Below are 27,484 nucleotides of genomic sequence, written 5' to 3' on the forward strand. Positions count from 1 at the left end.
GGATATCTTTGGTCTTCAATCTTGTTGACTCATTCTAGTCACCTATTGAGTTCAATCTAAGAGACCTCTTATCCTAGGTTCAATCTATTAGACCTTTTGAATCATCTCTGTTCAGGTGCCTCTTGATCGAGTTCTTATTCATTGTCCTCATAGCTATTGAACCTCTTGAATCGTCTCTACTAAGGGATCCTTTTCTCTTTTTTTTGCCATTTTAAGGGATAGCTTATGGGATCCACTAATTTAACATAAGTGAATATGAAAGGTTAAGGTTGGACATATTCGGTATATCTACTGATTTAATCTAGTTCGTCACCTTAACAATTATCAATTTGGTTAAAAGTGTGCAGAAATAATCTACTCATAGAAACCTAAATAATCAATTTGCCGATACGTGATCGAAATATGAGTCCCACAAATGATTTCTTAAAATGATAAAAAAAAAAATGAATATATTAATAAAAGAACCATATATATATATATGGAAAATTCTACAATGTGTTAACGTATAACATGCATACAATTGCCTTAAAAGTGGTAAAATGAGTCCTCAAACTGGTAATATTAGTCCTCCAAGTGGTAAAATAAGTCTTTAAAGTGGTAAATTTTCTTAGTTATCACATGAGTCCTCAAAATAGTAATATTAGTCCTTAAAGTGGTAACATGAGTCCTTAAAGTGGTTACCATATGAGTCCATTCATCATCCACCTCTTCCCCATAAATATGTTCGGAACAAAGCACGACCAGAAGGTTCTATTGCTGAGGCTCATATATCGTATGAATCATTAAAATAAATTTTTAATGTATCTTGAAAATGTCGAGACAGCCTTTAATCGACCGGAACGAAATCAGTTAGGGAGTGAACCCAATGCAGAAGTTTCTGTTTTCACTCACAGAGTATGTCCAACTGGAAAAGGGGTAATGGTTGAGCGATCACATGAAGAATTGAAACAAGCAAATTGGTTTATCTTGAATAATTGCAACGAGATTGAAGACTTTAGAAGATATGTGATTGATAATCTACTTTATTTATTTGGAATATCATGAAATAAATAAAATACTAACAATCAATTGTGTTTTGTAGTGAGCACGTGGAACTCCTGAAAAAAAAATAGTACAGAAAACATAGATCACAGACATATGGAAAAGTTTCAACAATGGTTTCTAAGTTGTGCTAAGACATTATATGATAAAAGATTGATTTCATTTGACCCAAAAAGATAAAGTTTGACTATCATTTGACCTCGTTGAACATCAGCAACTGATGGTACGTACGGATGTCAATGGTACAATTTCTGAAATGATAATCATCAACAACACAAATAAAGAAAAAAACGCAGCAGATGATGGAGATTTTATTGACAATTCTACGGATGATGATTTTATGTTGGGTAAAGAAGAATTACTGGGTGATTATAGTGACTAGATTTATGAACCGAGTTATTTCAATTTTTTTGAAGCTTTCCATAATTTTTTTTTTTTTTAAGAATGCGGCTTTCCAAGTATTGGGTGATATTATTTGGTATTTTTCTCAATAATTTTGTTGTTTTTCTTTTTTGTCTTTAAATAAAATTGTCTTTGAGAAAGAAATAAATTTGTCTCCATTTAATATATATATATATATATATATATATATATCCCCTTCTTAGTTAAAGTTATTTCAACGTATTGATTTTGACTTCTTGTATACATATAGAAATTAATTATTCATTAAACTAATGATAGTTATCTATGCGATAATTATGATTATGATTCTATTTATTTATTTTTTTCTTAAAATAGTTAGGTTTCATTCTTATCAGTCAAAACAACTTTGATAACATGAGTTTTTTCCATCTCTTGCCGTTCTTCTCTCTGCTCACAGACGCCATCCTTTCTGTTCTTCTATCAACCAAGCGGGAAAATTAGGTGGGATTTTGAGAGAGAAGGCGGGATTTTGAGAGAAAAGAGAGGAGTCCTAATTAGGACTCTTCCTTACCCAAACAAGATGGATGACAATATAAAAGAGAATCGGCTCTGTTCATCACAAGATCAACTTCTACTCTCTCTATTCAATATTCATTTCAAAGGGTCTGTTGCAAATTGCCTAAGTTTATATCTTTTTATTTTTTCTTTTGAGGTGTTTTCTTCATTTGACTTTTAGTTTTTTTCTTTTATCGAATTGCAGATTACAGATGTTCTTCGTTCGATTTTCCGGTGTTCAATTTTCCAGGTATGTTTCTAGGTTATTGGTTGAATTTTTTCTGTGTTTCGTTGCAATTGGTTGAATGTGTACTGGGTTATCTGTAGAGATTTTGCAATTACCTATTTCAGATAGTTGGATTGGTAATATCTGCTCAAAGGTATATCTCCATGCTCCTCACTATTAACATGTTTCACAACTTCCAAACAATCTCGATTCAATTGCAAATTTTGGTCTTTTATGAATTTTTGGTTCAAAATTTTGGTGGTTCTCATTTTCTGTTGTGTACCAGGGTAAAGTATCCCTATTTTTCAAGTTTCATTTTCCTTGTTATGAGTGTTATGTCCCATTCCTTTCTTTTCTTTTTGGTGTTGCTGTTACTAGTTTGCAGTATGCCACAATATATTGTATGTGCTTTTGAAGACAGCAATGTTTCTTTTAACTTATAATTTTTTTTTTTTCGCTTTCTGATCTGAAATTTATTTACATCTTATTGGGGGGCGGTTGGGGGAGCTTCCCTTTAGCTTAATGCTGGTAGTACTAAAAGATTTAGTAACATTACACTTGCTTGAATTACTTGGGGAAGGAACTGCTGTTGTTTTGTGTTGCTCATGTGAATGGACTACTGCATGTGGGATCATTTAGTCTTCTTTTGTATTAATTTGTATGTCAGATTCATAGAAGATATGAATTGAAGATTTCTAACATATGACTTGGGACACTAGTGCACACTTACTGTTTGTTTTTAACCCGATTGAGATACTGAACTTGTTTCTTGATTTGATTTGTTGATTAAGAGTCGCCGAATTGGCGAAACCTTTTTCTTATTCTTTTTGTGATAAAAGAACTGCAGATCATTGTACTCTTTTCTATATGAAGAATTATCTAGATTCCTCTTAGTATGTACATATATAGAGTACAGTATGAAGCTTTAAGGAAAACAGACTAAAGTACAATGTGTTTAAAAGAGGAATTGGTCATTTGGTCTTACTAAACTTGTGGGCAGTATTGGTCAATTATTATGTTATTTTGCTGGGCGGTATAATTAATTTTTTTTTTTTTTGGGTCCATACATTTGTCTAAACTTTGAATAAGTTGTATTTTTGTTTTTTGAACAAAAGATAGTTGTACTTCTACTAAACTTTGAATAAGTAGTTTGACTCTTTCTTGTTATGTAATGCAGATGATATTTCAAGCTCTACAAATCAAGGCTTCCTCTACCCCTGCTGAATTGAAGAGAAAGCGTGGAATAAAGACTGTAAAGGGTATGATTCAGATGATTGCTAGGAATAGCAACAAGAAGATGGAGATAATATTTGACCGGATGTATTGGGTCCTTATTACTGAATACATGTACAGTAAGTTCACTACCTCTATAGGGATTCAAGTTCGAAGCCGAGCTCCAGTATGTTACTATGGGTGGAATAAGATTCCAGTAGATATTAAGAAGACATTGAGAGACGGATTAACAGTAAGTTATTTAATCAAATTGGTTTAATGTATAGTTAATATATTGTGTCCCTAACACTTTTGGATTATTTGAATCTTGATTAGGTACATTTTGATGTGGAAATAGAACATCCAAAAATTGTGAATTTTGTGAATAACTAGGTGCGCTTGGCGTATACTCAATTCAAGTGGAAGTTGCATGATCACTACCGAAAATGTGAAACACCTGCTGAGGGATTAGCCATGCTTCCTCCACGAGATCTATGGCGTGAGAGATCGACAGAGGAGTGGCATTGCCTATGTGATAAACTCTATACTAATCCAAAATATATTGTATGTGTTCTCTATACCTACATTTTATGCTTGGATTAAAAATCTTAGAGTATATATTTTTGACTTCACATTATTTATAAAGGTAAAATGCAACAAGAATTCAGCTAGCCGAAGAAACAAAACAGTATGAATCGTGGCGGAGCTGTGTCTTTCATTTAACATGCCTTGGAGGAGTTGTGCTAGACTTCTTGGAGGACGATTTGGGATTTATAAAGTCATTTTCAGTCATTTTTGGTTTAGGTTAGCTAGTTTTTTCTTTTTGTTAGTTATTATTATTTTTGGGTAGAATTTTTGTAAGCTCTATTTGATTAATGAAAAATCTTGGATTATTATTAATATTTTTTTAATATTAAAATTATTTTGAAATTTTTAAATAAATAATTATTAAATGAGACAAAAAATCCAGCCTCATGTAAAGTTATTTGTAACAAACAATGATTCTTTTGCATATGTTGCAAATCATTATATGCGACCTCACCTATTATTTTTATTAACAAATATTTAATCTTGCATTTTATATTTTCGACAACTACTATGCTGATTTGACATATCTTTATAAAGATATTGGCGACAATCCAGAGTTGTCGTAAAAATGCTTAATTTCTCGCTGAATTAAAAATGCGACGACTTTAGATTGTCTCAATCAGTTGTCGCCTAATGTGTTTTACTGATTGTCAAAAGCGATGAAATTACACAGTTGTCGTTTTTTCAATATGCCACGCAATTAGTTTCTCGACGAAATTATATGAGACAAACAAGAAGCCTCGCATATAATTTTCTACAACAAATACATATGTGTCACATATTGATATATGTAACAAAAATGAAACCTCGCAGTTATTTTTTGCAACAAAAAAAAGTCTCGCATATAAATTTTTGATAAAACATATAAACCTCGCAGACGGAATATGCAACGTAAACGAGGTCTTGTATATTATAAATTGTAGCAAACATAAAGTCTCGCTTATAGCATTCTGTAACGCACTCACTTGTCTCTCAAGATGTCATATGCGAGGAACGAATTGCGTCGCTTATTGAAAATGCAACAAACATCCAATCCCCGCATATGAATTGCGTCACGGAGCCGTTACGGAAATTGGTCATAGGTACGACATTGATAAGAAAAAATGAGTCCAGGTATCACATTGATAACTTTGTAAGTTCAGGTATCATTCTGAAAGTCCCTTAAGTGTCCAGACACCGTTGGTGAATTTTTCCCTAAGAGAAATTCTACCAAAAATTTGGCAGAACTTTCCCTTAAAAGTTGACTACCCAAACCTATGAAAACAAAGCAACAATAACTCAATCTCCATGAACCTACATATTTCAACAATTCAACTTCCATAAGCGATATGCAAGAAATCTTAAATGCCAAGTGAAACGAGTATCACAAACTATCATAAAACTCGTGAACACACTCTTAATCCTCCTTTGTACTGAAATCTCAACTCTTGTTGTTAATCATCTCAAAATCACTTTAGAAATCTCAGAAATCTCAATAAAAATATTCATATCATAAAATAGGCAATGACTAGAGGGAACTGTCGACTGGTCATCTCATGCCATCTGGAGGGTACTATCGACCAGGGACGTATCGGAGGGTACTTCTGACCTGAATACGAGGAGGTGATGGCTAAAGGATACTGCCGACCAACCATCTCATGTCATCTAGAGGGTACTGCTGACCAAATTACTCATCGAAGGGTATTACCGACCAAAATAGATAGTTAGAGAGTACTGCCGACTAACTATCTCATGCCATCTGGAGGATACTACCAACCAGATGACGCATTGGAGGGTACTGCCAACCGGAATATATATTCTAGAGGGTACTGTCAACCATAATATTGTCTGGAGGGTACTACCGACCATGGACGCATCGGAGGGTACTTCTGACCGGAATACGAGGAGGTGATGGCTAAAGGATACTGCCGACCAACCATCTCATGTCATCTAGAGGGTACTGCTGACCAGATTACGTATCGGAGGGTATTACCGACCAGAATAGATGGTTAGAGGATATTGCCGACTAACTATCTCATGTCATCTGGAGGGTACTGTCGACCGGAATATATATTCTGAAGGGTACTGTCAATCATAATATTGTTTGGAGGGTACTGTCGACCAGACTATTACTTGGAGAGTACTGCTGACTAGGTAATGCATGCATGCATGTGCTAACATAATCATCATTTTTCATATTTACCTCCTCGAATAAACTGAACTCGTTAATTCTCTTATAATATTAAACTCATGAATTCTCGATAACTCGTTTATACTCAAATACTCAAAATCTCAAAATGAAATCGGAGATTGAATTTTTAACTGTTTTCACAAATTTAAAGTTGGAGAATATTCAAACGAAGCCGCTTTATGAATCTAAACCGCCGGCAATGGAAAAGTGTCTTGTAAACCCTAGATTGCATAGATTTTCACACATGCAAATCCTATATCCACGAAATCGATGAACCAAATTTGTGCTATCAACAACTTTAAAACGCAGATTTATGTAATCAATTTCACAAAATACTTCAAAATCTCAAAATGAAATTGGAGATTGAATTTTTACTTGTTTTCACGAACCTAAAGCCAGATAATATTTGAATCGAAGCCACTTTATGAATCTAAACCGCGGGAGATGGAAGAGTGTCTTGGTTTACCCCCATATATATATATATATATATATATATATATATATATACACACACACACACAGTCCGTCTCAGGAATGGACGTCCGTTCCTTAGCTAAAGAATGGATTTCCATATTTGACCCACTTTTCGATCACATTTTCACATCTTAACCATTCAGTTTCTAGGTTCTAATGTATAGATCACTTCTGCAAAATTCCAGCCAATTTGATGATCCTTAAGGCATCCAAAACTGCAATTTACTATTATAAACACGAACGGTTCCGATTAGACAGATTCGGTCCGTTAGTGTAAATTACAGTTTTGGATGCCTTAACGATCATCAAATTGACTGAAATTTTACAGAAGTGATCTATACATTAGGACCTAGAAACTGAATGGTTAAGATGTGAAAATGTAATCGAAAAGTGGGTCAAAACTGGAAATCCGTTCCTGAGCAAAGTTTTATATATATATATATATATATATATATATATATAGCGAGAGAGAGAGAGAGAGAGAGAGAGAGAGAGAGAGAGAGAGAGAGAGAGAGAGAGAGAGAGAGAGAGAGAGAGAGAGAGAGAGAGAGAGAGAGATCGAGATCATAGCTTGACTGTAGAAATCATATCTCTCCAGCCGCAGCCATCATGATCTAATCAAATATGCTTGCGTCTCAGTTAGCACACAATTCCTCTGCCACCTAAATTCAAGGTCTGGTTTCTAAGCCGACTTCAAAATCCCTGGATCCCAAATCCGTATCTGACCTAAGACCTCCCAATCTCCATCAAAAGGTCGCTAGCCAGTAGCACTTGTCCCCTAGACCGAACTCAACATTGATTTCCAGGTCGTGGAGAGAGAGAGAGAGAGTTTGAAATATACGCGAAAAAGCTGAACCGCGTAGTGGGTTAAGAGGTCAGTGGCAATGTGTAATTTTTAAAATTTTAGAGCCTTTAATTGTCTTTTAGCAGTTAAACGGGGTAAGTGAGCACATAAATTTGTAGGTGAGGTAAGTGGGTTCAAGTTGGGCTAATTTTGGCATTGGGTCAAGGACCCTTTAAATTATTTGGAATTGGGCTTGACTAGTTAGGGTATGAACCTAGTGACTACATAAGTCTGGTGCTTTGGATTAGCGTTTGGGCCTCCTCCAGTTGTTTCCTTAAAGGGCTTTCAATTTGACCAAAAATAGAAAAACATTGCAAATTTGGCAGTAAAACACTGGTCGTGCGCAAATTTCTTGTTTTTGACCAGATGGTTGTGTTATTATCTGTTTAATCACTAATGGAAATTGCAATGGAAATTGCCGTCCGGCCGTGGGTGGGTTAAAGTCTTTCGGTCATGGAGTATTATACGCGTTTTTGAATGTTGTTGGAGTCAAGCATGGGTTCCACACTGAAAATGAAGAAGAAAAAGAGAGGTATGCACTAATTATGCACCACTCTGCTTTTAGTCTGAGTCATTTAGTCCAGTCTTTCTCCTCAGACCAGTAGTATAGTAGTCCAGTCAACTCCCCTCCTAAGACGCCCAAACATTTTCTTCTTCTGCTTTGCCACAAATTTCCACAAGCATCTCCTCTCCCTTCTCCTCTCAAAAACCTTAAGTTCCCCATCTTCATTCTTTTGTCTCCTACTACACCAACCTGAAAAACATAACATAAGCATATCCCATACATGCTTTCATATTTATAGTAGAAGAAAATAGAGAAGCAGAGTTTTAGAGACAGAGATTTATCTTAATTCATGTTTGCCTGGCTTAGCTCACAGCTCAGAATGGCAAGGTATGGCCACAACCACCGCACCTCTCTTTTCTTCTATTTCTTTTTGTTTTGTTATCCTCTTATTCCTATGGCCTTGTCTGAACTATCCTCAACCCAAAATACTACCATGATCAATATCTCCAAGAGTCTAAATAGTAGCAGTGTTTCATGGAACATACACAGTGAACCAAACCCATGTCTCTGGAAAGGAGTTAAGTGTAAGCCACCCACCAACTCGTCTGTAACCCAACTTTCCCTGTCCAAGTTTTCTCTATCTTCCTCAGATTTCCTCCCAATTGTTTGCCAACTTGAGTCTTTGGAGATTCTTGATGTGTCAGTAAACCATCTAACCACAATCCCACCTAAGTTTCTCACAGCTTGTGGAAACATAGATGGGCTAAAGCAACTCAATTTCAGCTTTAACAATCTGGGCGGTTCTTTACCTGACTTTGTTGGTTTTGCTGGGTTGGAGTCGTTGGACCTTTCTCGTAATCACTTGAGTGGAGGCATTGGCTCAGAGTTGGATGGATTGGTAAGGCTCAGAATCTTCAACATCAGCTTCAACCGTTTTAGTGGGACTATCCCTACCCTACTTGGGAAGTCCATGGTCTTGGAGGAGCTTCAGCTTTCTGTCAATACATTTCAAGGGATAATCCCAGTTAAAATTGCGGACTATCGCAATTTGACTCTGATTGATTTGAGCACAAATTATCTTTCTGGTTCAGTTCCTGAGAATTTTGGAGAGCTATCCAAGTTGAAGGTTCTGATTCTATCTTCCAATAACTTAACTGGCAAAATCCCAGACAGCCTTTCCAATATCACAAGCCTTACGCGGTTTGCAGCAAATTTAAACAACTTCGGTGGTGCAGTTCCTGTTGGAATTACAAAACATCTCAAGAATTTGGACTTGAGTTATAATCGCTTAAGTGGGTCGATTCCATCGGACCTTCTGTCTCCATTGGATTTGACGACTGTGGATTTGTCTAATAACTTGTTGCAGGGATCAATACCCACAGCTCTGTCTCAGGGACTGGTTCGGTTGAGATTGGGAAGCAATTCACTTGTTGGGATGGTACCCTCTGCATCACTCCCACTCCAGAACTTGGTGTACTTGGAAATGGAAAACAATGAGCTGAATGGTTCCATACCTCCTGAATTGGGTTCTTGCAGCAATTTGACGCTGTTGAATTTGGCTGAGAATAGACTGTCTGGAGCTTTGCCGGTGGAGTTGGGAAACCTCAGTAATCTTCAAGTCTTGAAGCTTCAATCTAACAGTCTTTCTGGAGTAATCCCAACTGAGATTACTGAACTAGCGAAGTTGTCTGTTCTGAATATCAGCGGGAATGCTCTGACTGGTTCAATACCAACAACCATTTCAAACTTGCAGAGCCTTATTAACATGAACTTAGAAGGCAACAATCTCACGGGTTCCATTCCCAACACTATTGCCTCCATGGATTCTCTGTTGGAGCTCCAACTTGGTCACAATTCCTTGAGTGGTGACATTCCTATGATGCCAATATCTTTGCAGATTGCTTTGAATCTCAGCAGCAACCTTTTTGAAGGACCAATTCCTAATCATCTTTCCAGACTCAGTGGATTAGAAATTTTGGATCTATCTAACAACAAGTTCTCAGGTGAGATACCCTCATTTTTATCTAATCAAATGGAAGCATTGACACAGTTGATACTATCTAACAATCAGCTCACTGGAGTTATTCCACACTTCAATTCTTGGGTCTTGGTCAACACTACTGGAAATAAGGATTTGATTAATGATACCACAACCTCATCGGTAAAGAAAGGAAATTCAAAGGCTTTGATAATTGCACTTGCAGCTGTAGCCGGTGCTGTTGCTATTGTAGCCATCACCATCCTTGCTGTATCACTATCACGGCACAGTTACAGGGTTAATGATGACCAAGTGGAGTCTGGAGAAGATGTTCCTCTTCCTGAGGTCCGCCAAGGTAGTCTCTTAACTGCCAACGCAATTCACAGATCAAGTATCGATTTCAGTACAGCCATGGAGGCAGTTTCAGACCCCGCAAACATTGAGCTCAAGACTAAGTTTTCAACTTACTACAAGGCCACAATGCCGTCTGGATCAAGCTACTTTGTCAAGAAACTCAACTGGAGTGACAAGATATTCCAATTGGGGAGCCATGACAGATTCGAGAACGATTTACAGATCTTTGGAAAACTGAGCAATTCCAATGTCATGACTCCTTTGGCCTATTTTACGACTGTTGACAGTGCTTATCTGTTCTATGAGTTTGCTCCAAAAGGCACCCTCTTTGATGCCCTTCATTGTAGCTCAGACAATGCCATGGATTGGGCAAGTAGATACAGTTCTGCGGTTGGAGTAGCTCAGGGTCTTGCTTTTCTTCATGGATGCACTTCAGGTCCAATACTCCTCCTAGACCTGTCAAGCCGAAGCATTTTGCTCAAGTCCCACAAAGAGCCTCTTATTGGAGACGCCGAGCTCTGCAAAGTGATTGATCCCTCAAAGAGCACTGGAAGCCTTTCCACTGTTGCTGGTTCTGTTGGTTATATTCCTCCAGGTCAGCATCTTCATTTCAACTTTCAATTTAATTCTTCCAATTTACTTCATTAGTTTGGTGGATTTCAGACTATCACTTGTAAATGGATTTCTATTGTCTTAATCTTGTCTTGGTTTTTTGGTGGCAGAGTATGCATACACTATGAGGGTTACAGTAGCCGGGAACATCTATAGCTTCGGGGTCATTCTCCTTGAATTGCTGACAGGAAGGCCAGCAGTTAGTGAAGGGATTGAGTTGGCCAATTGGGTACTAAGTAACTCAGGGCAGCAAGATAAAATTCTTGATTTGACGATCAGCAGGACATCAAGTGCTGTCAGAAGCCAGATGCTAGCTGTACTGAAAGTTGCTCTTGGTTGTGTTAGTGTGTCACCAGAAGCAAGGCCAAGAATGAAGAGCGTTCTTAGGATGCTTCTGAATGCAAGATGAAGTAGAAAGGCACTACATGAAGTATAGTATATTGAGTAGCAGTTTTAGCATACAAATAAAATTGAGAGTTTTTGTGAGTTCCGACAAGTAGTAAGCACTAGTGTGAGTGACTCCTCTAAAAGATGAGGCAACTATAGGAAGTGAAATGTATGTAATAATCTAGTCAACCTATGTACTATATACTAATAAAGTTGTTCGAAGGAACAACAAATACTGCAAATAGAGGTATTAACTATTGAATGGGTTTCACTGGAAAGTTTTTCAGTGCAAATGTTAAATACTTGAGTTACAAATTTCATTCAGTCTACTCATTACATGTTGCAAACTCACCAACTAGTTCCATGCTATGGCAATCTAAGAAGAAAATTTGGTTGAACTTTTATGACACAACCTTTGGACAACTAAAACTAACGCTCAACAAGCTCTTATCCTCAAAACTACATGTATTCCTGAAAAAATGGAACAACCCTTCCCACCAAAGATAAATGATTGAAAATCAGAGGAACATGACCCATTGGAACACATTGGGAAAAGCCCCAGATATTGAGAAAGCCAAGAGGGCATTGGTGACAAAACATGCTGGCGCTAGAAGGTAAGATCTTTGGGGTCCTCAATAATTCTTGCCAAGGTTTGCAAGAACGAAGCAAGATCAGCACCATAAATTACACGATGATCAGCTGTAACATTAACCTGTAAATGAAATGTGTCCCATGATAAGCATTTCTGATTTGCTTTAATGCAGTATACCAAATAAAAGTACAGCTTTCAGATTTTTTTACCTGCATTTGGTTCTTCATACCAATTCGACCATCCTTGGAAGCCACAACAGTAGGCTGAGATGCTCCAACTGCCATAATTGCTCCCTGTGGGGATTGAAACCAGAAACGAAAAAGATTAATAAGCACCAACATACCACATAACCTCTCTTAACACAAAATGAAGCAGAAGGAAAGCACAACTAGTAGAGGCTTACAGTTCCAGGTGGCAGAATGGCATCAAACCGGTCAACGCCAAACATCCCAAGATTTGAAAGAGTGAAAGTACCTATAGAAAGAGCAACAGTTGGTAAGAAAATGACAGACAGAATTTAGTGGCACTTGTTTGAATTTGGGCAGTCTACCAAAGTGAGCATGGCTATTAAATGCTGATAAACAAGAAAACAATGATGCAACTTCATAAAAAAACAAACAGTCATGAAGTAGCCATACAAGTAAATCTGATTGCCTGCCCTCCATAACTCTGTATTACCTTGAGTATTACTAATGGAAAATTTTCAAAGTGAAGAATCCATATCTAGATATTTGTATAACATAATGATCTCAGAAGCCATAAGTTAAAAGTAAGATAAGGCATAAGAGTAAGAGAAACTCTGAATTACGCAAAACTAGAGACAAAGTGCGTATAGTCGACCTAAATGGAGTTCTCTAGGGCCAAAATCACAAAGGCACACTAAAAATTAAGTGCTAGACACTTGGGACACTGTCACCCAATCAGATGATAGAAACAGCAGACTTTTCAACTGCACTGTAATAAAATATTGCTATATGCAATTCCTCAAGCGTACACTCTGTGATGAGGACATCATAGCCAAACCTTTTAAGGTTTATGAGCGAAAGAAATGGAAAAGGAGAGCAGCTAGTCATTCCCTTTCCATATGGTTTGATTAATTGCTTTCAGTCTAGAAGTCTCTAGGCAGGTGTCTTTCAGTTTCAGTTTGGGATTTTTAAGGTTTCTTTATTACTTCAGTTTCAGATAGGAGTTTAAATTCCTTTATTAGGTCTTTTATGCTTCAGTTTTGTGAAGTGTAACAGCCCTAGCTATGAAAGAGTCTTTAATGCTAGTTAATATGAGCTATATGCTCAAATATAAATAAGTGTAAGTGCCAAGTGGCCAGATATGTTGTGATGAATAAAAATTTCAGAGAGTTTCTGAGTTTTCCAGAGATTGGAGTGTTGGTGTGAAGCCTTGTGTGTGAGTGAGAAACCTGGGAGGGAATCCTAGTTCTTAGTTTTCACTTTCTACCCTACAAAACCTGTGTGTGTTAAAGCCCTATACCTTAGAGTTTGTTGATCCTGGTGTCTAGGCAGTGATTATACTGCATCAGTTTTGGTATCAGAGCTGGACAAGCTCTGTTGTCTCCTAGCTCCAGCCAAAAGAAACTTCATTTAGCCATGGACCTTGAAACTTTGGCTAAAGCAATAGAAGGTTTAGCTGCCCAAATTGGTCATCTTGAGATCAGAATACAAGATCAGGCCGTTGCTTCTGACCGTCGTTTGGCAGAGATTGAAGCTTCCATCTACAATGAAGAAGAGAGTGTACGTGGGGGACCAAGGATGCAACCTAGAAGGAATGTTCGCAGACAAAATGTTCCACATAACAGTGGGCAAAATGGACATGATCCTGAAGAAAAGGCAATGAAGTCTATGAGGATTGAAGCTCCTAGTTTTGATGGCCAGCTGAATGCAAAGGTTTTCTTGGATTGGTTATCAGACATGGATCATTATTTTGAATGGTATGAGTTGTCTGAAGATCGCAGGATAAGGTTTGCAAAGATGAAGTTGGTGGGCAAGGCTCGAGATTGGTGGTCTAATGTGGAAAGACGAATTGCGAGAGATGGTGAAGATCCTATTGCTCATTGGGATGAGATGAAAGAAAGGCTGAAGGAGAAGTATGTTCCTTTGTCTTACAAGGAACGCTTGCTTGACCAATGGCAATCTCTTCGTCAAGGAAGCATGACAGCTGCTGATTATATTGATAAGTTTGAAGAATTTATGGTGAGATGTAACATCACCGAAGACCCATCAGTAACTCTTGCTCGTTTCAGAACAGGTCTTCGTCCAGAACTTCAAAGAGAGCTGATTCCTCATGATGTACATTCATTAGAGCGAGCTTATCAATTAGTGCTGGAATTGGAGCGCTACTTGAAGACCCCTACAACCCCTGTGTACAAGCGGGTTGATCAGCGGAATCCTGACTTTCGTCCCAGCACCTCTGAAACAAAACCGTCTCCATTCTCTAATGGCTCTAGTACTGCCAGTTCCATGGTGAAAGCTGATAAAGGAATGGGACTGCAATCTGGTATGCGCGGAGGGGGATCTATAAGGTGCTATAGATGTCAAGGTTACGGTCACTATGCTGGTCAATGCCCTACAAAAGAGCAAACTTGAAGTTTGTTTGCAGCAAGCACAAAAGAAGAGGCTGCTGTCCAAGGAGAATTGGAGGAAGAAGTTTATGAGCCTGAAATTCCAGCTACTGATGACGATATGGAAGAACCTATAGACATTGTTCAACCAAGAATGGCTGTGGTTAGATGCACTTTGACTCAACCTAAGAGTACTGAAGATTGGCAGAGAACAAACATTTTTCACACTTACGTCAAGTGTGGAGACAAAAGTTATAAGGTCATCATTGACAACGGAAGCTGCATCAATGTTGTCTCCCCTCAAACCATATCTAAATTGGGTTTGACAGCTACTGATCATCCTCAACCTTATCGTGTGGCATGAATTGACAAGTCTTTCATTCCCGTGACACAGCGATGTCAAGTTCCTATTCAGTTTTCATCTTACAAGGATACTGTTTGGTGTGATGTGGTGCCGTTGGACGTGGGACACATTCTTTTGGGCAGACCATGGTTGTATGATCTGGATGTAACCATTTCGGGCCGTGCCAACTCATGTTCCTTTATCCATGAAGGAAAGCACATCAAGTTAAACCCGATCCAGCCCAGATCAGTCCCCCAATCGACACTTAGCAAAGGAGGGCAGCAATCAAAATCTCTTAATATCATCAGTCCAAGACACTTTGCAAGGGAGACAACAGGTGATTCTATTATTTTTATATTGATTGCAAAGGAATCTCACCCTTTGACTAGTTTGGAGTTGCCCTCGGATGTGAAATCAATCCTTGAACAGTTTACTGATATATTTGCCGAGGATCTTCCAAATGAACTTCCTCCTCTCCGGGATATTCAACATGCAATTGATCTGTTCCTTGGAGCAACATTACCTAATTTACCACATTATCAGATGAATCCAACCGAGCATGCAGAATTGAAAAGGCAGGTTGGTGAGCTTCTTGCAAAAGGGTTCATCCGAGAGAGCCTTAGCCCTTGTGCTGGGTTCATTCGATTCTTGAGTTATTTTTGGAAGACTTTGTGGCACATGTTGGGCACCAAACTCAAGTTTTCATCTGCTTACCATCTGCAAACAGATGGGCAAGTGGTGAATAGAAGTTTGGGAAATCTGCTGCGAAGTTTGGTTGGTGAACATATCAGGTCTTGGGATTCAATTTTACCTATTGCTGAGTTTGCATATAATAATTCAGTTAACCGGACTATAGGCATGAGTCCCTTTGAAGCTGTTTATGGTCACAAGCCCAGAGCTCCAATAGATCTCATTGCCATGACGGTTTCACATAGGCCATCACAGTCAGCTAATGAATTTGCAAGTCATATTCATGAGCTGCATGCTGAGATTAATCGTCGGATTAACAGGAGCAATGAGCAATATAAAAAGGCTGCTGATGTACATCGAGCATTCAAGGAATTTTCAGTGGGAGACTTTGTCATGGTTCGAGTTAGACCTGAACGTTTCTCTAAAGGGAAGGCAAAGAAGTTACAAGCTCGCAGCATTGGACCTTTTAAAGTATTGCAGAAGGTTGGAACCAATGCATATGTGTTAGAACTCCCTCCAGAAATGGGAATCAGTTCTACTTTTAATGTGGAAGACTTACTGCCCTATAGAGAACCTATGGTGCCTGTGTTGCCATTTTCTTCTGAATTTTCACCAATCACCCCACCTTTGCCTCGTTCTAAAGTTCCTAAGAGAGATGTGGTGGAAAACATTGTGGATGAGCAAGTTGTTTCGACAAGACAAGGTGGCTACCAGAAGTACCTAATTAAATGGAAGGATAGACCAGATTCTGACAACACTTGGGTAACTAAGGAGGAGCTGCAGCGCATCGATCCAGATATTCTGGAAAGATAGTACAGCTTTATCTCACCGGAGGCAAGTTCTTCCCAGCCGGGGAGAATTGATGAGGACATCATAGCCAAACCTTTTAAGGTTTATGAGCGAAAGAAATGGAAAAGGAGAGCAGCTAGTCATTCCCTTTCCATATGGTTTGATTAATTGCTTTCAGTCTAGAAGTCTCTAGGCAGGTGTCTTTCAGTTTCAGTTTGGGATTTTTAAGGTTTCTTTATTACTTCAGTTTCAGATAGGAGTTTAAATTCCTTTATTAGGTCTTTTATGCTTCAGTTTTGTGAAGTGTAACAGCCCTAGCTATGAAAGAGTCTTTAATGCTAGTTAATATGAGCTATATGCTCAAATATAAATAAGTGTAAGTGCCAAGTGGCCAGATATGTTGTGATGAATAAAAATTTCAGAGAGTTTCTGAGTTTTCCAGAGATTGGAGTGTTGGTGTGAAGCCTTGTGTGTGAGTGAGAAACCTGGGAGGGAATCCTAGTTCTTAGTTTTCACTTTCTACCCTACAAAACCTGTGTGTGTTAAAGCCCTATACCTTAGAGTTTGTTGATCCTGGTGTCTAGGCAGTGATTATACTGCATCACTCTGGCTCAATGCACACACTCAATTGATAAAAACAAGGCAATGAGGGAGAACCTAATAATGTGCAGATCCTGAGATTCCTGGTTAATATAGGAGTTCAGAAGAATTGTGACCTCAAAGAACAAGATTGAGTTGTCTAGCATTTCTATTTTTAAAGGTACTTTCCACACAACAAACAGTTTAATCTAAGAATCAAAGGAACCCAAGTGCCATATTAATTATATGAGTGATGGAAACATGAGACTCTTGTTTCGACATAGTTGCTAGGGATAAAAAGAAGTGGATGGCTGCATAACGATTAACAGTGATTTTTGCTCACTAATCAGGATTGATAGTCAACTTCAATTAAGAGAAGCCATAAAACATGATAGTTTAGCTAAACCACTAAAGTTTTTAAGGGAAAATCAATCATGTACTACTTGTAAAGTTTGGAAATAATCCTGAGAAGCAGTTGACTCATTAAAAGTGTTAAATGACAGATATTCATCCTCGTGTGGATCATGCATGGAAAGTCAACATCAGTGCATTGAGATTTCTTCTTACTCCAAGTGAACTCACTTGTTGTGACAAATCCCATTTGATCTTCAAATGAGTAAGTTGATAACAACTAAACTTATTCCCACATAACCAAAAAGTGATAGGAAGTATAATGAATTTGCAACCTCATGAGTCACGACCATGTAGTGTGGTCTCAGCTCGACATATTCCACAGTCTATCGAGCATTTTATAAAGTAATAGTACCTGTATTGTATTCATGAGGTTGCAGCTGCTTGGCCCTGGCCTTGTCAACTAACTCCTTCCACTTTCTTGACAACGTATATATGTCAACCTAACACAAAAAATCAAGAGCACTACTTCATTGCATGCGACCGCAAACACTATTCCAAAACAAAAGAAGCCCCTATTATAAGACAGGCAAAATTAAAGGCACAAACCTTGTCTGCATCCTGAAGAACTGGTGTTATCAACCCACCATCGATAGCCACAGCAACTGCTATGTTAATGCTGCTGTTATAAGTAAAACTCTTACCATCTCTACAGCCAGAGTTGACAACAGGATGTTGAACCAATGCAAGTGCTGTTGCCTTTGCCAACAATGCTGTCATGGTAACTCCCTTGGACTTGATCTACAAAAGAAACACATTATTCACTAATCCGACACAACAAATAGCATGGCGAACTAGCCACTCTGAAATTCAATTCAGAAACCTCCAACAGTAAGCAGCGGCACTATTGAATAAAATGAAGCCAGGAAGCAGATACTAAATAGGAATAGAACCAGAAAATGTCAAATTTAATCAAGCAGGTGCTAAAACTCTGCAATGTTTTCAATGCAGAGGAGCATGTAAATGGGAAATCGAATGAAGAACGAATCGAATGCTTGACAAGAGTTAGTTACCTTTTTGTAGAGAGCATCCAGAGCATTAGTGGTGATAGTGTATCCCACTCTGAAAGTGGGCACTGATAGACTCTCAATCATGTTCCTACTCACAGCGCCCTGCATGGTAGTAAAAGGCACCACAGTCCCCAACTCAATCCCTGCCGCTGCCGCTGCGGCCGGCACTGGCGTCGATGTGGCGGCCGGAGCCTGAGCCTGAGCCTGAGCCTGAGCTGCAGCAAAAGCCTCAACATCCTTGGCCACAATCCTCCCCATTGGCCCAGTTCCCACTACTGCCCCAACTCAACCTTCAACTCCTTCGCCAGCTTCTTCGCGTAAGGTGACGCCACGATTCTCTTCCCTCCCTCTGAAGCCGGATGTGTAGAAGACACCACCGGAGCTGCCGCCACCGCCGCCGCCTTAGGGGCCGCCGCGGGAGCCGCATTTTCCGGAATTTTGGTCTCCTGAGGAGGTGATGATGAAGAAGTGGCTTTGGCCTTGGCCTCGGCGATCTCGTCTTGGGTCTCGGCCAAGAGCGCAATGGCGGAGCCGACGGGGGCAACGCCGCCTTCCTCGACCATAATGGAGGCCAAGTATCCGTCGTAGAAAGTCTCGACGTCCATGTCAGCCTTATCGGACTCGACGACGACGACGCTCTCGCCCTTGGAGAGCTTGTCTCCCTCGGACTTGATCCAGGACACGATCTTGCCCTCGGTCATGGTGGAGCTGAGCGCCGGCATGAAGATTTCTCGGATCTTGGCCTGGACTTGGGACCTGCTGCTGCGGCGGCAGGAGATGAGGACCGGAGTAGTCGGGATGCGGGCGAGGGTTCGGGAGCCGGGGATGAAGGAGGTGTTGAGAAGGTGAGCCATTGAGAGAGAGAGAGAGAGAGAGCAAATGGGAGAGTGTGTCTCACGGGGTCTCGATGGGTTTTATGAGAAAGGTTTTGTTCGATTTATGCTCCGCTGTTTCCCTCGAAGGCATCGAAACCAAAGCGGAGGTTCCAACCACCTTACCGGTGAATGTGATGACGATGATGTGTCTCGTTTGCCTCGTTCCCCTTTTTTTGTTTTTGAAAGGTTTTTCGTTCCCCTTTAGTTTTTTTGTTTTATTTTCCTCTCTTCTTTCTTTCTTGTTTAAAGATAAAAAATTTACTATGGACCAAGGTCCCCCCTACACTACGGTTAAATGCCGCACGTGTTTAGCACGCGCGGTTATGAGGCGAGTGAGCGAAGGAGTCTGACGTCGTGGGACCCACGATCCTGCGACTACTGTACGTGCCTGATTTGTGTTGTTCAATACTCACCGGCTCTCTGCTCGTTCCTGCCACCCACTGAGGCGAAGGACTGGCAGAGGAGATCACATCCACAGTTCAACCGATCACCACCCAACCCGACCCCACTTCCGGCGATCCCTTCATCGATTCCATGGTCGCCGATTTCAACAACCTCAACAAGTCAACCCCAAAACCGTCGATGGGCTTCACTGAGAACAACTCCGCTACATTACTCTCCTCCGGCGACCCTTGCCTCGATCTCTTCTTCCACGTCATACCTAACACTCTGACATTCTATCTCCACTAGCAGCTCCCTCTCGATTGGGCCCACGACGCCCTAACCACAGTCAAGCTCATATATCCACAAGCACCACCCCAAAACACCGAGGCGGTCTGGCTCCACAAGCACCACCCCAAAACCCTAGCCTGCAATGTTGACCTTGGAGGTGGTGCTGTTGTAGACGACGAGGTTCTGAGCCGACGGCGACTAGGTCTATATATATATATATATATATATATATATATAATTTCTATTAACAGTTCAAATTAAAAGGTGCAGAGCATACGGTCTAGATCGCACCTCTTAAAAATTATTTTCTTATAAATAATTGATATGTTTTGGAGAATATAATACATAAATAATTTTTAAAATTCTAAACCTTCTAAAAATTGTAATAATTAATAGCTTTGGAGTCGGTAAAAACTCCCGAAAATTCTCACAAACTCGACGTGACGTGTACTTTAATATTGTGTCTAAAACTTTGTATCAGTTAACGGTGCAGCCACTCGAAGTGCGAGTTAATAAAAATAAGAAAAAAATCTTAGTCGGTTGACCGAGTAAATCGACGTCATAACTATTACGAAATTTTCCAAATTTTTAACCGGAACCCTAAAATGATGTACTTGGCACATCTATTGGATGGTATGTTAATCTCATTATCTGTCTTTGCCCTTGCCCTCCAAAGAGTGTAGTGAAAAAATAGGGTAATTAAATAGTAGTCATTTGACCGAGTGGATAGAAAGCACAATTAAGACGCAATTTTTCCGAATTTTGAACCCGACGCCTAAAATGATGTAATTGTCACATCTAACGGACAGTTTCTCAAGAGTACGATACGATGACTCCTTTGCCATTTGAAGCTTGTAGTAAACAAAAATAGGGTTATTAAGCCTTAATCCTATGACCGAGCTGATCGACATTTTAACGATGACAGATTTATCCCAATTTTAGACCCGAAGCCTAAAATGATGTACTTAACACATGTGACAGAAGGTTTCTCAAGTATACGATTTGATGACACCCTTGGCCTTTTTTTTTTTTTTTTGGTTACAAGGAAGCCCGAAAGGGCCAAGAAAGAAAGAAACTAACTAGGGGACTAGAAGTTAGAGCCTACAACTCTAGTATGGCCACTGCCAGTCCACAGAATCCCCATGGATTCTATGTAGGAACAGAATGAGTATGTTCATATCCTTTGCATAGGATGGTCTCAGTCCTAATTTCCTTAAGGAACAGGCTTTGTAAAACGAGCGAGAGGCTTTAGAAGTAACCAATGAGGATTTTGGTTGGGCCTGAGCATCTGTAGCGTTATTAGAAGCAAAATGTGTGATTACATCTCCCATTATGGCGTTGGGGCCATAGGAATGAGTATGTATGGCGTTATGGCCATTGGGAGGAATAACCATGGCGTCATGCTCAGGGTTGGCGCCATTTATGGCGTCATCACGAGGGACTTGGGCGGCCCTATGGCATCCCGAGACAGCTGTAGCGCCAGATGCTGCTGTGGTTGCTGTCTTACTAAGTCTTGGAATCAATTTTCGATTCTTGCTTCTTCTCACTCTGAAGAATGGATGTCTGTGTGAAGTCTTTAGTATACGGATCATCATATCATGACTAGGATGACTTATCCTGTCGTGACAAAGCCAACATGTGCCTAAATCCAAGAGATTTTCTCTCATAACTTCATTGGATTTAATAGCTCGAATTGTGACATAGAGTCCACTAGAGAGACACATAAACTTCTCTAAGATGCGCCTTTATTTGCAATCGTTAGAGGCATTTGCAAAGGAACTCATTTCCGTTCTCTACATGCGTTTTGGCATGGAATCTGTTGGTTATTCATAGGTGCAATTTGCCCTAGAAGCGTAGAGAGTTTCTGTGACAATAATCAAGGTGTCATTTAGCAAGGGGAACTTGGGCTATTCCATGTCCTTGAATTCATATTGATGGCCCAGCCATCGTAGTCACAAAGAATAAAAATGGAGTCATAATGAAAAGAACTCGAAATTTTATTCATAAGCCAACGGAGTTACATCATTGTCTCTTTGACCAAAGAAAATCTAATCCAAAAAACTAGCTAATGCAAAACAATGGTAATCGTCTAACTTCTTTCAGTAATTCCAACGCAAATGTGACCAGGTGAGTAGAGAGATGTCGGTGGAGCAAAGCTCTCTCAAGTACCACTAATCTCAAAACCTTCCTAGACATCATATTTGTATTGAGTACGCCTACTTTGAAGAAAAACTAATACCATTGGCATCTACTACAAAATAATATGGCAATTGCCTATTACATCTCTTGGAAAATAAAAAGACTTAATCAAAATCGCCAGTCTCTGGATCTTGGCCTTTGAAGTTTTCAACCCTTAGAGCGAGATCGTCATCTTGATCTTCTTACTCCATGTAATTTGCTTCCCTTGCTTCACAATACGTCTTGTACACGTTAGCAACACTCTGGGGTGCATTACATGCTTTAGCCCAATGTCCGGATGCTCCACACCGAAGACAAGCATCATCATGGTCAGGTTCCCTTGATCGAGGCGCTTTAGGAGCGCTTTGGGGATGGCTATTCCATTTGGTGGCGTCACCACTATAGCCAGAGGCTTGGCCTCTCTCTCTCTTCACACGTTTACCTCTACGGTTCCGTGCACGCCTATCTTGGCGATTTCCTTCCTCTTTAGGGCAAGAATATGGACCAGAACGTCCAGAATAATCCATTTCCTTAGGGTTTCGCTCCTGGCGCCCTCCTTTAGGGGCATGACTATAATTAGACTCCGGAATTGGCTTTTCTCCCACAGGTCTAGAGTTATAGTTCTTCAAAAGTATGTTGTCGTGCTTTTCAGCTACGTTCATGGCTCTAATAAGCTTATGAAATCTTGTGATGCATCTAGCATTGACATCAATCCGATGGTTTTTGGCTACCATCAATGCAGAGACGGGGAAGGTGGAGAGAGTTTTCTCGATCAACATCGTATCAGTGATTTTCTGTCCACATAATTCCATCAAAGACTTGATACGAAATGCTTCTAAATTGTAGTCAAGTACAGACTTGAAATCACAGAAGCGGAGGCTATGCCATCTCACATCTAAGTCTGGAAGCAGGGAATCACAGACGTTGCCAAAACGTTACTCGAGTTCTATCCATAGTTTTCTTGGGTCTTCTTCATTGAGGTACTCATTTTGGAGCGCGTTATTCATGTGCCTTGTCATGAGAATGATGGCTTTTGTTTCATTAGTCTCTCTCGTAGCTCTATTTGCTTCAAAAGCAACAGCTTGTTGAGGAGTAAGCACGTCCTGACTTGGCTCTTAAATCGTACTTAGGATCCCATCAGCCTTAAGATGCTGGCGCACATCACAGACCCACTTGTGGTATCCTGAGCCTGTTGTCTCTAGTGGAGCGAAGCTCAACTTGTTCAGGTTACTCATCCCGAAAAACAACAAGAAAATAGGCTACCACGAAAACAATAAAAATTTCTGAGCGTAGTCGCTTCTAAGAAATTAGGAATTTCCGAGCGTAAACGCTTCCAAGAAATTCAATTCCAAGAGGGGTTGGATTAGATCGAAACAATGATGTTTGTGGTCGATTGTATTATCTCAACAACCTCTAAGTTTGGAGGACTCTACAAGCTCTAAGCTTGGAGTAAGCACGAACCCCCACAGTTCGGCTTTTTGGTCTCCCCTATGAAGAAGAAAGGGGGGTAGAAGAAGGAAGGTTGCAAGTCCCCGAGAAAAGAATGAAAAAAAAAACTTCAAAAACGGGAACTTTTAGAAAAGTTTACCTGGAAAAGTGGCCAGAAATTTTGACTGAAAAAGTTACTGTAGATGGCCGGAAAAAGGGTCATTGGAGGTCGCAGGAAAAGTGGCCTGCGGTGGTGGTCGGAGCTAGGCTGGGCTGTGCAGGGGCTATGCGGATGCTGTGCAGGAGCTATGTGGAGGCTGTGCAGGGCTCGTGCAGGGCCTGTCGGCAGTCTGTCGGTAGATGCAGCAGGGGTGTCGACAGGGGCCTCGGCAAATGTCAGCAGGTCTTGGTAGGGGCCTGTGAGGGGATGTCGGCAGGTCTCGGCAGGGGCTTGTGCGGGGCTGTCGGTAGGTCTCAGAAGATGCTTGCAGGGCCTGTCGGCAGGTCTCAGCAGGTGCAGGCACAGGGCTCGGCAGATCTCGGCAGCTACTCGGCAAGGCTCGCAGGGGGCAGGCACAAGGCCGGGGCCTGTTCGGATTTTCTGACGGCCGGTTCAGGTCGATTCCGGCCTGTTCCGGTGGTTCCGCCTCCTGTTCTGGGCTCCTTGGGATTAGGGCTTTGATATGTGGGGTGGTGGTTGTCGGATTTTGAGGTTTACAAAATTAGGGTTTTCAGGGTTAGGACTTCGTGCTGATAACGTGTTGTAGAGAAACTGAAATTGAGAGAAATTCGCTGTGTAATCTTATTGATAATAGGGGCCTCTTTATATAGAGGATTACAAGGCATAGAGTCTGTGATATGAGCATTTTAATGCGATATTTTAATAATTATTTTCTCATATTTTACTTAGTTATTTCCTTAAATAAATAAATTTTAATTTAATTTTTATTTTCTAGGTACATTAGAATAAATGACAAAGAAATGAGCTGACATGAAGAAATTGAGTTTTCCTGGTCCAACTAGGAATCCCAGTCAACGCAGGAATCCTGATGAGGCTAGGAAACCTGAAGGCACTAGGAGACATCATGGCTTGAAGATAACGTGGGAGATATTATGGGAGATTAAATCTGATTTTTGCATGGGAAATGATGGAGATAATGTGAAAATCAAGGAGATTACGTTGAGAAAATCTTCGGAGAGTTTCATGGGATTGTGCAACAAGAAAAGGCTCAAAACAAGTCCAGATTCGTTCCTTAATTCCCTCAAGATATGTTGGCTGAAATTAGAGAATAAAATCTGCAATTTTAATGTGAAAATCAAGAGAAAATCAAGGGGAGGACATTAAGGATAAAGCCATGGAGAGATTTAAGGGAGAAAAGGTCCAAAATGAATCCGGATACATTGTCTAGGTTCATGCCTAAATATTTAGCCGAAAATTGTGAATAAAATCAGATTAAATCATGGGAAAATCAGCAACAAAATATTAAGGATTGATTTTGGAGCTTTTTGATTGGTTGGATGACACAACAGAGCTGACGTGGCGCTACGTGATTGGTCGAAGCTGTGTGGTGCAACCAGAAAATTCTTTGAAAATTAAATTTATGAAGCCTTGCCTTCTCCTATATAAACCCCCCTATGCTACACCACAAACCACACCTCTTCATTCAGAAATTCTCTCCATAACGTCAAGCTTTCTCTCCATCCTCTAGTTTCAAGTCTCTGCGTCTTCAAGCAAAGAGAAGAAGAGAAGAAGAAGCCATGAAGCCTCCTAGCCGCCATCATCCACCTTGTGTCGTGAAGCTTTGGAGCCTTGCTTTCAAGATCCAAGACCAACGTCTCAAGCTTTCCACCATTCATCCTTCATGGTGTAATTCTATCTTATTCCTTGTAACCTTTTTGGTTTTCTTTGTTTTGATTTCGTATGAACTTGATTTCTAGTTGACATAAACGTTAAGGGTAAAGTTTAAAGCCTATTTTTATGCTTTGAAATAAAGTTGTGATTTTTATATGTTGATTTAAATGTTGCTTCTGTGAGATTGCTTGATTGATTTTGGATTATAGAAAACTTTTTCATGTTTATGTTCTTTGGTGGCCAACTTAGGATATATGCATGTAATTGGAGCTAATTTAAGTAGTAAAGACTTTGGACAAAAGTCAAAATCAATTAAGGAGGATTGCAAATAGGTGAACTTATTCATAACTAGGTTGTGCACTTTGGTTGACATCCTTTCTTTGTTCTTAATGCATTGAATGTGTTCTTGAGTAGCTAGCTTTCTAGACTATGATTGCATGTTCAATAGGTTTAATTTAGGTGCTTTCACTTAGATTAAATATTGAAGGAAAGTAAAAAATGGGAAATCGTTTGCTTTCTAACGTTTCACATGGTCAACTTCTTTCTCATGACATAGAAGATCAACTATAGGAATTGTGATTGGATTTCTTGCATATGATTGTGGTTTTAATCTTTATTCCTTGCGTTCCACCCTTGTATATATGTTTTTACATTTTCTTTATTTTATTTATTTAATTTTATATTCCTAAGACCCCCTTATTTGTGTTTACTTGTATATATTTCTTTTCTTTGTTTTATTTTTGTAAATAATACTTTTTACTTTTATTAATTCTTTATTTGTTTTGCAATTACAGGTGTACCCTCAATCCCCGGTTAGAACGATCCCTACTTATTCTATACTAACAACTACATGCAGGGTTAAATTATGCGCTTCCTTTTAGCGCATCAGTCTGAATCATACAAGGAAAGATAATCTTTAGATTCTTCTAATTAAACTCTATTAACACTAGGTCAAGTAACCTAGAGTTTGGGCTAAACACAAATTAGGGTTTTACTTGAACATAAACTTCAATTTCTAGAACATTTTGCTCTTTCATTTTCACTTTCATATAAATTGTATTCAGTTTCAGTTTCTTTAGTATCATATTAACAACTAAACCAAAATCTCACACATAACAACTTCTTATGTATACAATCACATACTTTCCTAAGCAATTCACTAACAATCCTAACTCTCCCGCAGCAAAGCGTGGGCAACAATCGCTAGTACTTCACCATAGAGCTAATGTCTTAAGAAAATAGTACCTAAAATCTTGGGCCATTTTGGATTTTATGTGAAGTGCCAAATGACAACCAAAATGTCTAGCAGATTCATTGTGAAGAAAACTTATACGAATAGCTGATTTCACAAAAGCTTAAGTATCTCAAATGAATTCCGAAAATGGTGTCACAAGTTTTGTTGAAAATATAAGAATCTCTATGATCAGTTTGTGGTCAACCTAAACAAATTTGAATAAGGATAACTGTTGAAATGAAATAGAACAAACAGAAACATTGTGACAATTGCAGAGTTTCTTGATGCAGACCCTCAATTTCGAAAAATCATAATTTAATCTATAAAAATCATTTTCATGAGATTCCAATTTTGAAATGATCTTTAACTTGTCTACCGAAACTTTCGTGAAGAAACCAACTTCCAATACTCTATGGAATTGTACAGTTTTTACCAAAAATCTCTCTGGGTCAGAAGCTCAGAAGTACATTTTCAGATTGCAGACCTCTGTTTTCTGCCTTGAGTTTAACCAATGAATCCTTAATAGAAGTGTACAAAACTATACTAATATCAAACTTAATGTACAATCTTTCAGCATATGGAAATGGTTTCTAAAATGAAGGTCTAGATCAAAGGTTATGTTTGCTTAAAGTTAGCTAAATGATTATAATGCAGAAAGTTCCCAAATAAATGTTACCTCAGTTGTTCCTGATCAGTTCTATGGATGTGTAAATGATGCGTCTAGGTTCCTTGCTTACTCTAATTTCTTGTTGTTCAGAAAAAATAAGAATTCCAACCCAAACAGAAACCTAAGAATTACTCAGGACACCCACCGTTAGGAATTCGAAGCCAAGTTTCTTATCATCTCAATATGTAATCTATTGTTCAGAGTCAATTTAAAATCACTCAAAGCTCAGGTTATAATAACTATATAAAGTTTAAGCCAACTTAGACAAGAGCCAAGCTAAACG

The 27,484-nt window shown here is 39.4% G+C and overlaps 2 protein-coding genes and 1 long non-coding RNA gene across 3 annotated transcripts; 2 read left to right on the top strand and 1 right to left on the bottom strand.

Moving 5' to 3' along the window:
- Nucleotides 1–1,799: 1,799 nt before the first annotated feature.
- LOC112173719 lies at nucleotides 1,800–4,297 on the top strand. Its single transcript, XR_002925670.2, has 5 exons — nucleotides 1,800–2,067; nucleotides 2,165–2,209; nucleotides 3,363–3,650; nucleotides 3,734–3,961; nucleotides 4,044–4,297. It is a non-coding gene; the product is annotated as an uncharacterized LOC112173719 (long non-coding RNA).
- Nucleotides 4,298–8,020: 3,723 nt separating this feature from the next.
- On the top strand, nucleotides 8,021–11,609 carry LOC112174080 (leucine-rich repeat receptor-like tyrosine-protein kinase PXC3). Its single transcript, XM_024311784.2, has 2 exons — nucleotides 8,021–10,905; nucleotides 11,033–11,609. The coding sequence occupies exons 1-2, from the start codon at nucleotides 8,328–8,330 to the stop codon at nucleotides 11,329–11,331; spliced, it is 2,877 nt and encodes a 958-aa protein (XP_024167552.1). The 5' UTR covers nucleotides 8,021–8,327; the 3' UTR covers nucleotides 11,332–11,609.
- Nucleotides 11,543–19,365, bottom strand: LOC112174081 (dihydrolipoyllysine-residue acetyltransferase component 5 of pyruvate dehydrogenase complex, chloroplastic). The gene is given in 7 exon segments (XM_024311785.2): nucleotides 11,543–12,021; nucleotides 12,111–12,194; nucleotides 12,305–12,375; nucleotides 17,641–17,728; nucleotides 17,835–18,026; nucleotides 18,299–18,576; nucleotides 18,579–19,365. Coding segments are annotated over 7 exon segments (1,389 nt in total). The 5' UTR covers nucleotides 19,150–19,365; the 3' UTR covers nucleotides 11,543–11,916.
- Between the last annotated feature and the right edge of the window lie 8,119 nt (nucleotides 19,366–27,484).

The sequence above is a fragment of the Rosa chinensis genome, chromosome 6 (assembly GCF_002994745.2).
Source record: "Rosa chinensis cultivar Old Blush chromosome 6, RchiOBHm-V2, whole genome shotgun sequence".
Lineage (NCBI taxonomy): Eukaryota > Viridiplantae > Streptophyta > Magnoliopsida > Rosales > Rosaceae > Rosa > Rosa chinensis.